Source organism: Desmodus rotundus, chromosome 12 (genome assembly GCF_022682495.2).
Source record: "Desmodus rotundus isolate HL8 chromosome 12, HLdesRot8A.1, whole genome shotgun sequence".
In the NCBI taxonomy this organism is placed as follows: Eukaryota; Metazoa; Chordata; class Mammalia; order Chiroptera; family Phyllostomidae; genus Desmodus; species Desmodus rotundus.
The window spans coordinates 44,009,279-44,022,293 of record NC_071398.1 but is presented as its reverse complement, the minus strand read 5'-3'; the positions used below and the strand labels follow the sequence as shown (position 1 = coordinate 44,022,293).

General features: G+C 57.1%; 1 protein-coding gene across 1 annotated transcript in view; it reads right to left on the bottom strand.

The window, feature by feature from the left end:
* Positions 1-7,681: 7,681 nt before the first annotated feature.
* ARHGAP35 (Rho GTPase activating protein 35) overlaps positions 7,682-13,015 on the bottom strand; it is a 115,652-nt gene continuing 110,318 nt past the window's right edge. The window contains exons 6-7 of the mRNA XM_053916024.1: positions 9,028-9,133; positions 7,682-8,242 (exon numbers count right to left, since the gene is read on the bottom strand). Of these exons, the coding sequence (XP_053771999.1) occupies positions 7,885-8,242; positions 9,028-9,133 (464 nt within the window). The 3' untranslated portion in view covers positions 7,682-7,884. The remainder of the gene's footprint in view (positions 8,243-9,027; positions 9,134-13,015) is intronic.

Below are 13,015 nucleotides of genomic sequence, written 5' to 3'. Positions count from 1 at the left end.
ATCTGGGAGGAGCTCCTGTGAGACTGTCTCTCTCTTTTAAAGATCTTATTTATTTTTAGAGGGGGAAGATGGGAGGGAGAGAAACATCAATGTGTGGTTGCCTCTTGCAAGCCCCAAACTAGGGACCCAGCCCACAACCCAGGCGTGTGCCCTGACTGGGAATGGAACCTGCGACCCTTTAGTTCACAGGCTGGTGCTCAGATCACTGCGCCACAGCCTGTATCTCTTGAATCCCCACTTTCTCCTCCTCCCTCTCAGCTCCTGCAAATCTGACCCCAGTCTCTCCCTTGGTCAAACCACGCCCATGGCCCTCCAGTGCCCCCAGGACAAACTTCCAGTTTATTGACTTGTCCTATAAGGCGCTGTGCGGCAGTAGCCCCTGACCTTCTGTGACTGAATTACTGAACAGATGGGTGGATGGATGGGTGGATGGATGGATGGATGGAGTTACAGGAATAGCTCACCCCCTTGCTGCTCAGCCTGCTTCTGGGACTCTCCCAACCTCATTTCTCAGAGCCTGCCTCCTCCCTAGTCCCTACTGCTCCTCCTAATCTTACTTTTCTCCCTTAAAACCCCACCAACCCAGCTTCCAGCACTTCCGGTGCTCCCCCAGGGGTGGGCAGGCGGCTGTCTGCTGACCCCTGGTGGACGCGTAGAGTAACACCGCATTTACAGCCTGTGGAGAGCGGGCCTGGTGCTTCTGAGCGCCTAGGGGACTAGGTGCCCGCAGCAGAGTGGGGAACACAGCTCCAGCCCCCTGGGTTTCACAGGGAGACAGATGGTAAGCAGATCCATTACTGTGTAAACCCTGGAGTCATCCCACCTCCTCTCTCCCGGCCACGTGCAATCCTGAGCAAAATCTGTCTCCTTGACCTTCAGATATCCAAACTCCTACCTCCTCTCTTCACTCTCACTGTCTGAGCTCTGGTCTCATCCAACATCACTCTCCCCGACCCCAGGATTCCAGGCTGTCTTACCAATTTCTCCTTCTGCCTCAGGAATCAATACGGCTCTGCACTGTTGCTGATTGTTTTTGTCTACAATTTCGATATGCTTTTGAATCTTGATTTTTAAAAATGGTGCATTGGAGTACTATCTCAATCACCGAGTTCTGTATCCCCTTAAGTTCTGTAGCAGAGCAGAGTGCCTCCTCACCCTGGCCCCTGCTCTGCTGCAATGGGCCCTCCTGAGGGGTCTTCCTCACCAGCCTGCGTGGCACCCCTGCCCCTCCCAGAGCCACATCCTCCCTAACTCATCTCTGCCTGACATGGTGCCGCACCATTTCTTTGCCTGTTTACTGTCTTTTCCACTGGGTGTTAGTGCCTGGCTGTGTCCCTAGGGGCCTGGCCCAGAGAACTCCTCAGGAAACAAGTGTTAAGTGGGCTAATGCAGTGTGAAAGAGTAACAATCTGAGAAAATGCTCTTGAAGTTTTTTCTTTGAAAGCAAAGGAGTCTGTGGTGGTCTGGGGTCGGGCGGGGCCTCTGTGAGGAAGAGTCCGTGGAGCTGAAATCTAAGGGTCAAGGAGGGAGCCAGCAAAGAGGGTGGACAGGGAGCAGCACATGCAAAAGGCTTGGAGTCGGGGGCCCTTGGGGAGCCAGAGGCCGGGTGTCAGGTAAGGCTCCCTGGGAGGTCAGCAGGGGGTCCTCTCACGAGCTGCTAGAGTTTGGGTTTTCTTCTGAGGACTCGGGGAGCCCTGGAAGGTGATAAGGAAGAGGTGACATGGCCAGTTGTTTGCAGAAGCTTCTTCTGGCTGCCACGAGGAAGTAAGGGAGAGATGAGACTGGGGGCTGGAGGCCCGGGGCCGGGGGAGGCCCAGGAGGCTGGACAGATGCCCAGGTGAGACTCAGGCAGGATGGTGGCAGGGAAAGAGGAGGGGAAGGGGTCAGGAGCTAGGCTGTGGGTGTCCCACTAGAGGCACCAGGTGGAGTGTCACCAGTAGGCAGATGTGAGGGGAGGGCTGGGCTGGAGTCACATAGGAGAGGTCAGCTTGCAGATGAAGACTCAAGTCAAGGTTAAGGTCGAGAGCACTGTGATCTACAAACTGGGGCCCTGCCAGCTTCAAGGTACTTTGTTGGGCATCCTGGGGGATCACATGGTGGAGTCACAGGTGCTGCCCCCCCATACCCCCAATTCTTGACTTGGGTGGCTGGTGGTTGAGAGGTACAAGTATGCAAACCCACGGACTTGAACATCAAGAACTAGAGGAAAAGACAGGTTTATGTCTGTACTCGTAATGAGTGCCAGCTCATTGAATATGGTGGCAATTTGAAAAAAAAAAAAAAAGGACAAATTGAGTCAATGTGTGAAAGGGCCAGGGAAGAACGCCCAGGGGAAGACAAGCTGTGAAGGACCGGTGAGGAGCCGAAGGGCAGAGTTGAGGTTGGGGGGAAGCGAGGAGAGGAGGAACCCCCAGCTGGGAACAACACAAGCAAAGGTCTGGAGGGGGAGCAACTGAGTGCACTCAGAGATGGAGGCCATCCTGACTGACGCTGGGGGCTGGCCGGAGCAGTGGAGGCGGGCAGGCTGGATTCACGGTGAGGGTGCCCGCTGGAGTGACTGGCTGCGGCTGCCTTCAGAGGTGTGTAGGGTCCGAGCTCTGGGGGAGGATCACGATCAGCAGGCTGTGCCTCCCATGGCACAGGAGACCTGTCTGGTAAAGTTTTCCTTCTGGAAAAACCGTGGGGCATGAAGAGGGACTGGAGGGGACAAGAGCAAGGGCAAGGAGGCCATGTGGGGCAGGGGTGTCCATCAGAGTCCAGGTGAGCTGGAATTAGGGCCTGTGCCAGAATGCGGGCAGCGGGAACAGGGAGCCTGGAGGAAAGAGGGGTGAGGAAGGAGCGGGGACAGAGCAGACTGGGCCTGGTGACCAAGGCTTCTCTGGGAGGCATGGTCCTGCATGGGGGTGGTAACAGAGGCCAACTGTCCTTTCCTGTCTCCTGGGCCTCCTGGGTCCCTGTGGCCATAGCGGTCTGTGGGTGGGGCTTTGAATAATCACCTGAAAGAAACCACAAGAGTAACAGGTAGATTTTGGGGAAGCAGGCCACTCTGCTAGAGAGGAGAGCAGGTAAGTGCTGGGGGCAGAAGGGAGCAGGCCCTGCGCAGGTGGGGGCTCCTCAGAGTAGCCCCGGTGCAGGTGGCCAGCTCTGTTGGAGAGTGCCTTCTCCCTCCCCATGGCCAGGGAACTGGTTATGCCTGCTTGATGGTCCTTGGACACTGCTTCTGGGGACGGAGCCAGCATCCCCAGGGTCTAGGGCGGCAGGCCTGCGGGCCGCCCGCTGGGGTGCACCCAGGGCCCAGACAGGAGGGGCCCCCTTCACTTCTCTCAGGTTTGGTTTTTTACAAGACTGATTTATTAACTATGATACATATCACATAAGGCCTTTTCAGTTTTTTACACCATTCCCATTGAGACAAGTACAATACTTTGTAGCAAATACATGATTTTAAAAAACAAAACCAAACAAAAACACCTCAGAGAGATGCCTCAGCCTCAGCTGCTGGCTGACCATGCACTAGTCAGGTTGGAGCCTCAAAATACCACGTGTCCAAAAAAGGGAAAAAAATAAAAGAAAGTGAAAAAAAAAGAAGAGTCTGGAAATTAAGCAAACATTCCTAACACCAACTAGAGGATGTCTTGGTTAAAGCCCCTAAAATACAAAGAAATAACTCATACTTTCTTTACATACAGGTCTCCACTTTGCTGCAAAACAGAATTTTGGGCACACGGCCAGACTACTAACACATTTCAATACCATTCATGTCTTTGTTTTTTTCTCAGGAAACTCAAAATATTTGTTAATTCAACATATATAAAGATCATTTAACATGTGAAAATACAAGTACCAGAAAAATAAGCTGGCAGCAGCACTATTCCAAATTTTCAAACAAGTTTTATTCCCATACAGTTCAGAGACATTTCTTGTTTTCAAATGTACACAGGGAACAGGATTCTCTTTAATGCAAACAATAACTTACGTGCCTGTCTGGACTACATCGAGTGTAGCATTGCTGCTGCTGGGGCCAGGGCGCTGGCACCCCCAACCTCGGGAGGAGGGGGTCCGCAGGCTGGGAAGGTGGCTTCCAGAGGAGGGAAGAGTCCTTCCTGGCTAAGACAGCGACGCAGGCACAGCCCAGAGGAGGCCCAGGACCTTGGGAGACGCCGAGTGGCCTTTCCCCTCACCCCAGCCCCTCCCTGGTGCCTCCCCCAGCACAGCCCCAGACGTGACTTAGGTTTCTGGCATACACGACTCAGTCAGTCCTTTCGTCTAAGAGAAAGTAAGTGGCTTGAACCTGCCAAGCAATAGGAGGGCAACTGTCCCCAGAAAGCTGAGCCCCAGGAGATAGGTCAAAGGCTTTGCCTGTGTGCCCACTGCACACGAGGGTTGTTTCGCCGATGCTTCCTCGGCCACCGTCCTCTGCTTTCCCCAGGAGACCCTTCCCACAGTGGTGTGTCCTCACAGGAGGATGGGCATGGGGTGCGGATGGAGGGACTTCAGATGACAAATGCTGCAGGTGGTTTTCAAGTTTCAGGGCTGAGGCCAGAACACCCGTGGCCTAGGGGAAGGCCTCCCTCCAGCCCCTGCTTCCCCCCACCCTCCGCCAGAGCTGAAGTACACGGAGAGGGGAAGGCGCACTTTCCCGGGGCCGCTGCCCACCTTAGCGCAGACACACACTGTGCTGCAACCACCTCCCGGAAGCACGCTTCCTGTCTTAAGCTGGAAGACTGAGGTGGCAGTGGGGTACGGAGAACCCAGAAGCAGTACCGCGTACTTCACTCAGCATCCCTCCTCCAAATGCCATGTGACGGGAAGACTGACTTGACAGAATGCTGATACCTGATGCACAACACCAAAGGCAGCCAAGAATTCAGGACAGATCCACAGGCTACGCTCCTAACCGTGGACCACCTCCCACCCTCTGGCAGCCTCCCTGCCACAGACCTAGAATCAGCCTTCTGCTCACAACCAACGGCGGCCCTCCCCTTGAATGCTGCCAACACCCCCGTGGACTCACAAGCACACTGGCTGGGGGCTGGGCAGAGAGCTGCCGGGCACATGACTACTCTGCTGCAGGACACGGAGCAAGTCCTGTACGCCGGCTGACCCCTTTTGGCCAAAGCGAGTTCCTGCAGCCACTCCCTCAGGTCTGAGAGCTGTGGGTTACAGTCAGTTTAAAGCAGTGTCCCAACACACACCCTGACTGTCCCTTAAGCATCCCCTCTGAGCACCCACTAGGTCTGAACGCAGACCTCCGACTGGAAGCCGAAGCCCAGGGCCTGCTATTGCTGCTAGCGGCAGTGCTAACTCAGAACCCAGAAATGCCCTCTAGCCAGAGTCCACCTGCAAAAACAGAAAGAAGCCAAAAGGTTAGCAAACAAAGGAGCCCCCTGGAGCTTCCTGCTCACTGCAGTGCTGATGAGGCAAGAGCCTCCAGCCCCTGCCTGCACCCCTTCAAAGCCCCAGCTGAACAGAGAGGCATGTGTGAAGGGGCCCTGCGGCTGCTCCAGATGGCTGCCAGGGGGCGCTGCAGGACCAGAGGCTATCTCAGAGGGGTGAGGGCAAAAAGCACAGCTTTTCCCCACCTGCACCCCCAACCATTTACACGTCTGTTCAGTCTCAGGGATGGGGTGGCAGTGTGGGGAGCAGGATCATTGGGGGCTTGTGAGTTCCCAGTGCAGCTCCGAGGCTGCAGGTGGCAGAGTGGGGGAGAGGTAGGCGTGGCAGCACAAAGGTGGCAGTGTACACTGGGCACTTGGAAGGAGCCAAGCCACTCTTGGTAGTTCACACCAGGGACAGCCGCTCCAGGCCACCCCCATGGCTTCCCTTTAGCGGCACCCTTGAAGGGCTGACTGGGAGGAGATGAGCAAGACCTAGAAAAAGGGAGGACTTCATTCCATGCAGCCACTTGCTGGGGAGGGGGGGCTGCCGACCTGGGTCAAAACCAAATACACACACCGCCTCCCGGCCAATCCCGAGCTAAATCACCCTCCACCAGAAAAAGTGTTCCTCATCCAACGTTCACATAAAGCATCCGTGACCTTGGGTTTCTTTTTGACTTGTGTTCCTAACGGGGGGTGGGGGTGGTAAAACTTGCAGGGGTAATGTAGTTTTTCCGAGCACCTTACTTTGCCATACAAGAACTGAAAACAGTACGTATCCAGCTTATCCAGAAAAAGAAGTTGGTGAGCAAAGGGGGTGGCTACAGACTGTGCTGAGGCACCTCTTAGCTTTGTTAGGTCCCCAGTGGAGGCGACCCAGGGTGTCAGCCACACAACAGGTGCTGCTTAAAGTGCAAAGAGACCCGGAGGACTAGGTGGCGCGCGGGGCCCTCTACTCCACACCCCGGGCACCTTAGTGTCAGGCTTCTCCACTGCTGAGGCCACGGCCCAGCCACCAGGAGCGGGGGACAGCCGTATCTGTAGCAGCCTTGGCGAATTCGCTGTTTCTGGGGCAGAGGTGGGGCAGGCGAAGGCTCTCCTAGGGGCTAGTGACCAGGAGGCTGAGGGGAAGGGGAAGGCCATTTCTCAGGAAGAGCTGGGAAGGCCAGGGCAGGGGATGGTGGTGTGGTGTGGCAAGCAGGCACAGTGCTTCCCTCGTAATTCTGATGGCCTCTGGGCCTGCTGGCCCTGGGAGCGTGAAGGGTGCCCACCAGAAGGGCGGCAGACTGCCAGAGCCCACCCACTTCCCACAGACAGCACTGCTGATGCGGCGCTTGACAGCCCCAGATGGAGACGATCCCACTTCAACACCAAGCACACTGGTCCCACACCCCTGCACCCTCAGCTGTCCCCTCTCTCACAGGTTACCCCCGCACACACGCACGCACACACACACACAAAGTAGTGTTTCCACAGAGCTGTAGTGTGTTCAAAGGCAGACCAAGTTCTAGGCTGGTCTGCGGGTATCCCCAGCTCTGCCCACCAAGGACGCAAACCATCTTCTTGGGGGAGAGAGGGATCTGGGGACAGAACATAAGTGGGACCCCAACAGGCTCTCAGGCATCTGCCCTGGGCCTCTGTGTTCTGCAGTCACAAGAGAAGGGCCACACTCCACCTGTGTGCCTCTCAGAGAGGTGGGAGGAGAGCTGAATCTTGAGGTCTGCACTTTTCTTCTGGCAGTTTCTTCCTTTTAAAAATGATTAGACGGGATTTTCCATTTTTCTTCCAGTGTTCCTTTGCTGCCAAGGGAATGCATCCCAAAGCCTGTGAAGGGGAGGGAGGGCATGTGAATGCTGGAGGGGAAGCTGCACTCTCGCTTGGTCCAGGCACAAAGCTGCCTCCCTCTGTCCTGATCGGCCAGGCAGAAGCCCTCAGCACCGTACCTGGGGGTGGCAGAGCCCTGGCCTACATGTTCCCAGGGAGGTTGCTAGACAGGCTGCACCCCCAACTGGGAATGGGGGTGCAGACAGGGAAGGTGGGAAGAGACAGATGGGAAGTGTTCTCCTCAGGGGCTGCCAGGCCTGCCCTCGGGCGGCCTGTGTCTTGGACCTTCCTCCTTCCTCTGGCAAAGGCCAGGGCTCTGTCCAAGCAGTGGGCGATGCCTGAGGCCAGTGTGCACGGGCCGGCGGTCTGGGGAGCAGTGAGCGTGTGGAGGGCCACTGGGGACACTGCCCGACCAGTTCAGAACTCAAAGCGGTCGGTGTCAAAGGGCAGGGCCCCGGGCCACGGCCTGTAGCCAGCCCCAGGTCTGAGTGCTGGGGTCAGGGCCCCTGATGGCCCAGCCTGCGGTGGATGGTTGGCTGGTGCTACCACTGAGGTCTTGAGAAGGTGACAGGGGAGAGGGCACACCCTCCACACCCCTGCCCCGGTGGACCTGGTTGTGTTCAAGGCCACATGCCACCACTTTGAAGAGAGAAGACAGCCTCCTTCTGCCCCAGGCCTTGACTCACAGCGTGTGCTCAGCTTGAAGCTGGGAGGGGAGCAGTGGCTGCATTGGGGACTGGGGAGTGGGCGGAGGCGACTGGGGGGGTGACGGCTGACTGGTGATGGGTGTGGAGGTGAGGAAGGGCACAGTGGAGGCCACAGCAGAGGGGGAGCTGGGCGCGGCCCCGGGAGGCTCGCTGATGGGCCGATTGTAGAAGAAGAACGGGCACTGCTGGATGAAGAGCTCGATGATTGTCTGATAGGTGCGCGTGGCCGTGAGCGCGTCCATGGTGCTGAAGTCGGGCCTCATCAGCGTGGGCCAGAAGCAGATGGAGAGGTTCTCGCTGGTCATGAGATTCACCTTGTTGTTGTGGCTGACTCTGTAGGCGACAGCAGACGCACAGTCAGAGCGTGGCAGGGCAGCGGGCCCTAGGGGAGGCTCTGTGCCCTGCCCCGTCTCGTGTGCGCACTCATGGCCACTGTCACCCTGGCTGCCCTCCTTGCCTGCCCACCCATAGCCTGAGAATAGGAAAGGCCCAAGTGCGGCTCTCTGGGCCTTGTCCTCTGCTCCAGGGTGCCACATGGCACGGCCCCGAGGGGCCGCAACGAGGCCCCAGCTCATGAGAGCCGCCCCCACCCCACCGGCCTTGAGGGTGAACACACTGCCTCAGGGACTCACACCCAGACCACCAAAGTGGGTGACAATGCTCTGGCTATGCAGGGACAGGGAGTGTGTGTGTCCCAAGACAGAGTTCCATAAAACACCACTTTTCCAAGATGAAAAACAGGTTTCCCTGGAGAACAAACATGCCCTATGTGCATACACTCTGCACACAGGCGTTAGTGGGTCTCCTGACCGCGGCTCGCTCTTTTGCCCGGCACACCTATCTTGGTGCGGTATTCTGTCACGCACCAAGGAGACAAGAATACCGGGAGAGAAGCCTTCGGCATGCTAGGGGACACGTGGGCCTCTCTCGGACAGAACTAGGGGGGGGGACCTGGGCCAGATGTGCGCCCCTGAGTTGGAGCAGCACCCCTGGCGGGCCAGGTGGGACCCCATCACCAGGCTAAGGACGGAGCTGTGCCCAGCCTCACTCTGTTGCTAACTGGCCCTGACTGGCGATTTCTGAAGGAGGGAAGACCAACAGCAAGCCCTGCGGCATACTTGTTCAGGTGAGAGATGACGTATTTGAAGACTTCATGGTTTTCCTTTGGAAATTTCTTGAGTACCTCCTTGAGGGCATGCAACTTCTGCTCCCGGTCGTTGATTTCTGAGGAAAGAGAACCAAAGATTTCTATGGCCACGGCTGGGGGTGTTTTGGAGTTCAAAGCAGACGCTGGTCCTGGGCAGCCGTGGACAACAGCAGGCCCTGTTGGGCTTTCTCTGAGGGTAGCCTAGGGTTTTAAACAAGGCCAGCTCCAGAGCCTGTGCCCAAGGTGGCGTACCTGGCAGGGGCCCGGGCCCGGGGTCAGGCCTACCTCTGGGTCCCAGGCCTCTGCTCAAGGGGAACACTCTGTGCCTGGAGCTTCCTGGCCCCCACCACCTGAGACTCAACGATCGAAAGAGACTCCACCATAAAGAACACCATTCTTTGCTCATCCGGTTGCCCCTGGAGACAGGCGTCTCAACACAGAAAGCCTGCTTGCTTCCTGACCAGACGGGTGAGCACTGCCACCCACCCACGCCACCAGGCTGTCTAGGGAGCGAGTGTGTCGCAGAACCAGGGCTCTGTCTTTTTCCTAGAGCTACAGGGACCCCTCACACAGCTCCCTACTGGAGAAGCTGAGGAGGGGGGGTCCTCACGTAGTCCATCAAAGGGCCTGCATTCCCACCGCTCACACCCTGCTCATCATGGAACCCTAATGTACCAGGGCAGTGAAAGCAAGCTCACCCGAATGAGACGCTCACCCGTGCCAGGCCTGCTTCAGTCAGCCCTCCAAGCCTGTGGGGCAGCAGCTGTTATCGCCCCATTTCAAGGATGAGGGATCTGAGGCCCAGAGAGGTCAAGGAACCTGAGTGGGGACCACTGTGCTCCCTGGGGTCCGGGCCGCCCCCGCCCTGAGTGGGTCTGGGCCATCTTGCCTGGGAGAGCCGGCTGGGGCCAGTGAGACAAAAGGGTCCAGAGCCCTTCAGGAGTCAGGTGGCCAAGACTGCGGCCTCTCTGAGTGTGGGAAGGTATCCCGATGGCTACTTTTTGGAACTGAGGATTATGTCTAGGACTCTGGGGCTTAGAAATCCCACAGCAGGGTCGTCCCCTGAAGAATGGCAGCTACCCCACAAATGAGGGTTGTGGGGATAGACGGATGGGGGTCCACTAAGAAATGACGGTTTCTAGTTGGTGTGGGGGCACAGGCTCCTTTGTGATGGGAGAAAGCACCGGACCCTCTCCCCACAAACAAGCCATGTACAAGTCTGCCTGAATGTGGAGGTTCGTGGACTCCCCAAACCCATGTATTCTTCAGGAAGCCTGTGGCCTCCAAGTTAGGAATCTCTGCAGTAGGTGACATGCCCAGAGGGTTGCCGAGGGGGAAGTGCTTGAGGGGCCTGGCTTGAGCTAGACAGGAAGAACAGACAGAACGGAAACAGCCGGCTGGGTGGGTGGGGAGGTGCAGAGAGGGCTTGGCAGGGAGTTCAGAGCCCGAACCTGACCCACGTGGTCCTAGGTCCGAATCCTGTCTCTGACACCAAGCAGCTGTGTGACCTTGGGGAAGTGAAACATCTGAGTGTCAGTCTCCTTGCCTGTAGAAGGGGCTGATGACAGTGCCCCCCTCACTCAGTGAAGACACCCCCAGACGTGACGGGCTCAGACAATAAGCCCCTGGAGGCCAGTCTGACTTTCAGAAAACCAGTGAAAGGGGAGGCTGTGAAGATGGGCAGGGACAAGCTATGGGCAGCTCCCGCTGTCGGGCCAGTGAGCACGAGACCGGGCAAACTTTTAGACTGGAGAGTGACTTCATACACACGTCTTGGTAACAGTTGCCTGTTAGAAAATGACTAAAATACGGAAACTAATTGTGTGGGGGCCATTATCACCTCCATTTCTTTAAACCCAAGGTTTATTTTAAGGGTTCAACCTCAAGGGCACACTTTCTTTCTGGCCTTGAGTTTCAAAACCCTTTTCTGTTAAGTTTCAAGAAAAAGTTTACTTTAAAAAAAGTAGGCTGCTCTAGGAGGATGAGCGAGTGTATGGGAGAACCCAGAGGTATGTGCGCAGCTCAGAGTCCCCTAACAAAGTCATCGTGCCCTTCCGGGCGTGAGCCTAGTGGCACAGGTCTCTCCCCAGTGCCCACACCACACAAACACAGCTGTGTTTAATTAGGCGCGCGAATGGCAGCACCTTCACCTAAGAGGCAGCTTCACCCGCCCTCCTGGCTGGAGGCAGGAAATGGGGCTGGCAAGGCCGCTGTCTGCATGGGACGCCCGCTCCTTCCTATCCGCAGAGCAACAAGGAAGGCTTCTTCCTTTGCTCTTCCTTGGGGGGGGAGGTGGGGACACGGTGGGGACTACTGAGTGTGAGTCTGCTTTGATAGTAATTCACACACCACTCCCAGGAAGGCCAGCCCCCTTCCTGACACAGTGAGGTGCCCGCCCAGGACCTCAGTGGCCACCCCCTCATGCTCCCTCTCCCTTCCTCCCACTAGCTACGTGGTACAGGTGCCCACGAGTGCTGAGGAGTGTCCAGTGTGTGGTGGGAGGAGGGAGGCCCTCAAGGACAGCAACGGGAAGCCTCCCAGTGCAAACCTGGCCCTGTGTCTGCCATGTGAAAAATCAAGGGCCATCTTGCCAATGCCCTTCTGACTGACCTTGCTCACTTCCCTCAAGCAAGTGAAGACTGCGAGTGCCGAGGGGCCACCTCCAGGCTCCAACTGGAAGCCTTTTCACAGCAGTCTCAACACCAGTAAGAGCCTTGGGATATGCTGGGGTATTGGCGGGCAGATCTCAGCCCATTTTTGTGAAGCCCACGCCCCCACCCGAGTGAGGGTGAGGCCAGGCCGGGCTGGCCCGAGAGGTGGCATCAAGGGCACAAGGCTGGTGGTGGTGGTGGTGGTAGGCCCAGGCCCTGTCGCCCAGGGCAGCATGCCTGCTCTGGACCACCTGCCTTCCACTGTGCTGTGGTGCCCTCTCCAACGTCAACAGTCCTCTTTGGAGGGGCGGTAGTCGCAGGGCTCGGGCCCCCTCGGCTAATACACCATACTTTTGAAATTAGGTGTCGGTTACCTGAGGTGGCAAGCCACTGCAGGAGAGGCCTTTTCAGGCTGGCTGAGCCCAGACAAAGTCTGGACAGAGACCACAAGAACTCAGGAGGAAGAGGAGGGGACAGCCAGAGGCCACCGGGGACCTTACAGCCTAGCGTGCCACATCCCTCATGGTATAAGAAGTAAAAATACTGGTCCAAGGTCACAGAAATTGGTGCCAGGGACCCTGATCTCAAATGCTGTCCTTGCCCTGGCTGTGCAACTCTGCTGCCACTTGGCACCCAGGCTGCTGACCAGGCTCTAGGCTTGGGCCTGCTGCTGCCCAGCTCAGCTCAGCGCTCAGAAGAACATCCCTGATGGCCTCTGACCACCTGGCACACCTGTACCACCTGAAGAGGACAACACCCAGCTCAGGGCCACAGCCTGAAGTAAGGCATGCAGGCCCACTGTGTGCAAGCCCCACCTCTGCTTCAGGTGGGAAAGGACTGTGGGGCCGAGACCTCACTCTGGAAGATCCCGCGTGTCCGTCTCCTGGAGGCCCAAGCACACACGCCCACCAGACTGAGGCAGGGACGAGTCCGTGTCAGGGGGTGAGAAGTACCCCCGTGGCCTTCAGCAGCTGTCTGGGCAGACGAGAGGAAACAGAATCCCAGGATGAGCAACGTCACAAGGCCACACATGAACAAGAACCCCGTGAGCAGCAAGGCTGGTCTGCCTGGTGACCGTGCAAGCCCGTCATTTAGCATCTGTGGCCCTGAGCGGTGTCATCTGTAAATGGGATGGTAAGATGATAAACTGGCATCCTGAGCCATTTTGGGCCACACATCCCTTTGACAATCTGATGAAAGCTACTGGTCTCCTCTAGAGACTAAAATGCACACGTGGACCTTACATGCAGTTATAGGGGCGGGTAGAACGCCCTGGCGTCCAAGACCCTTTGGCTCAGAACTTCTGCA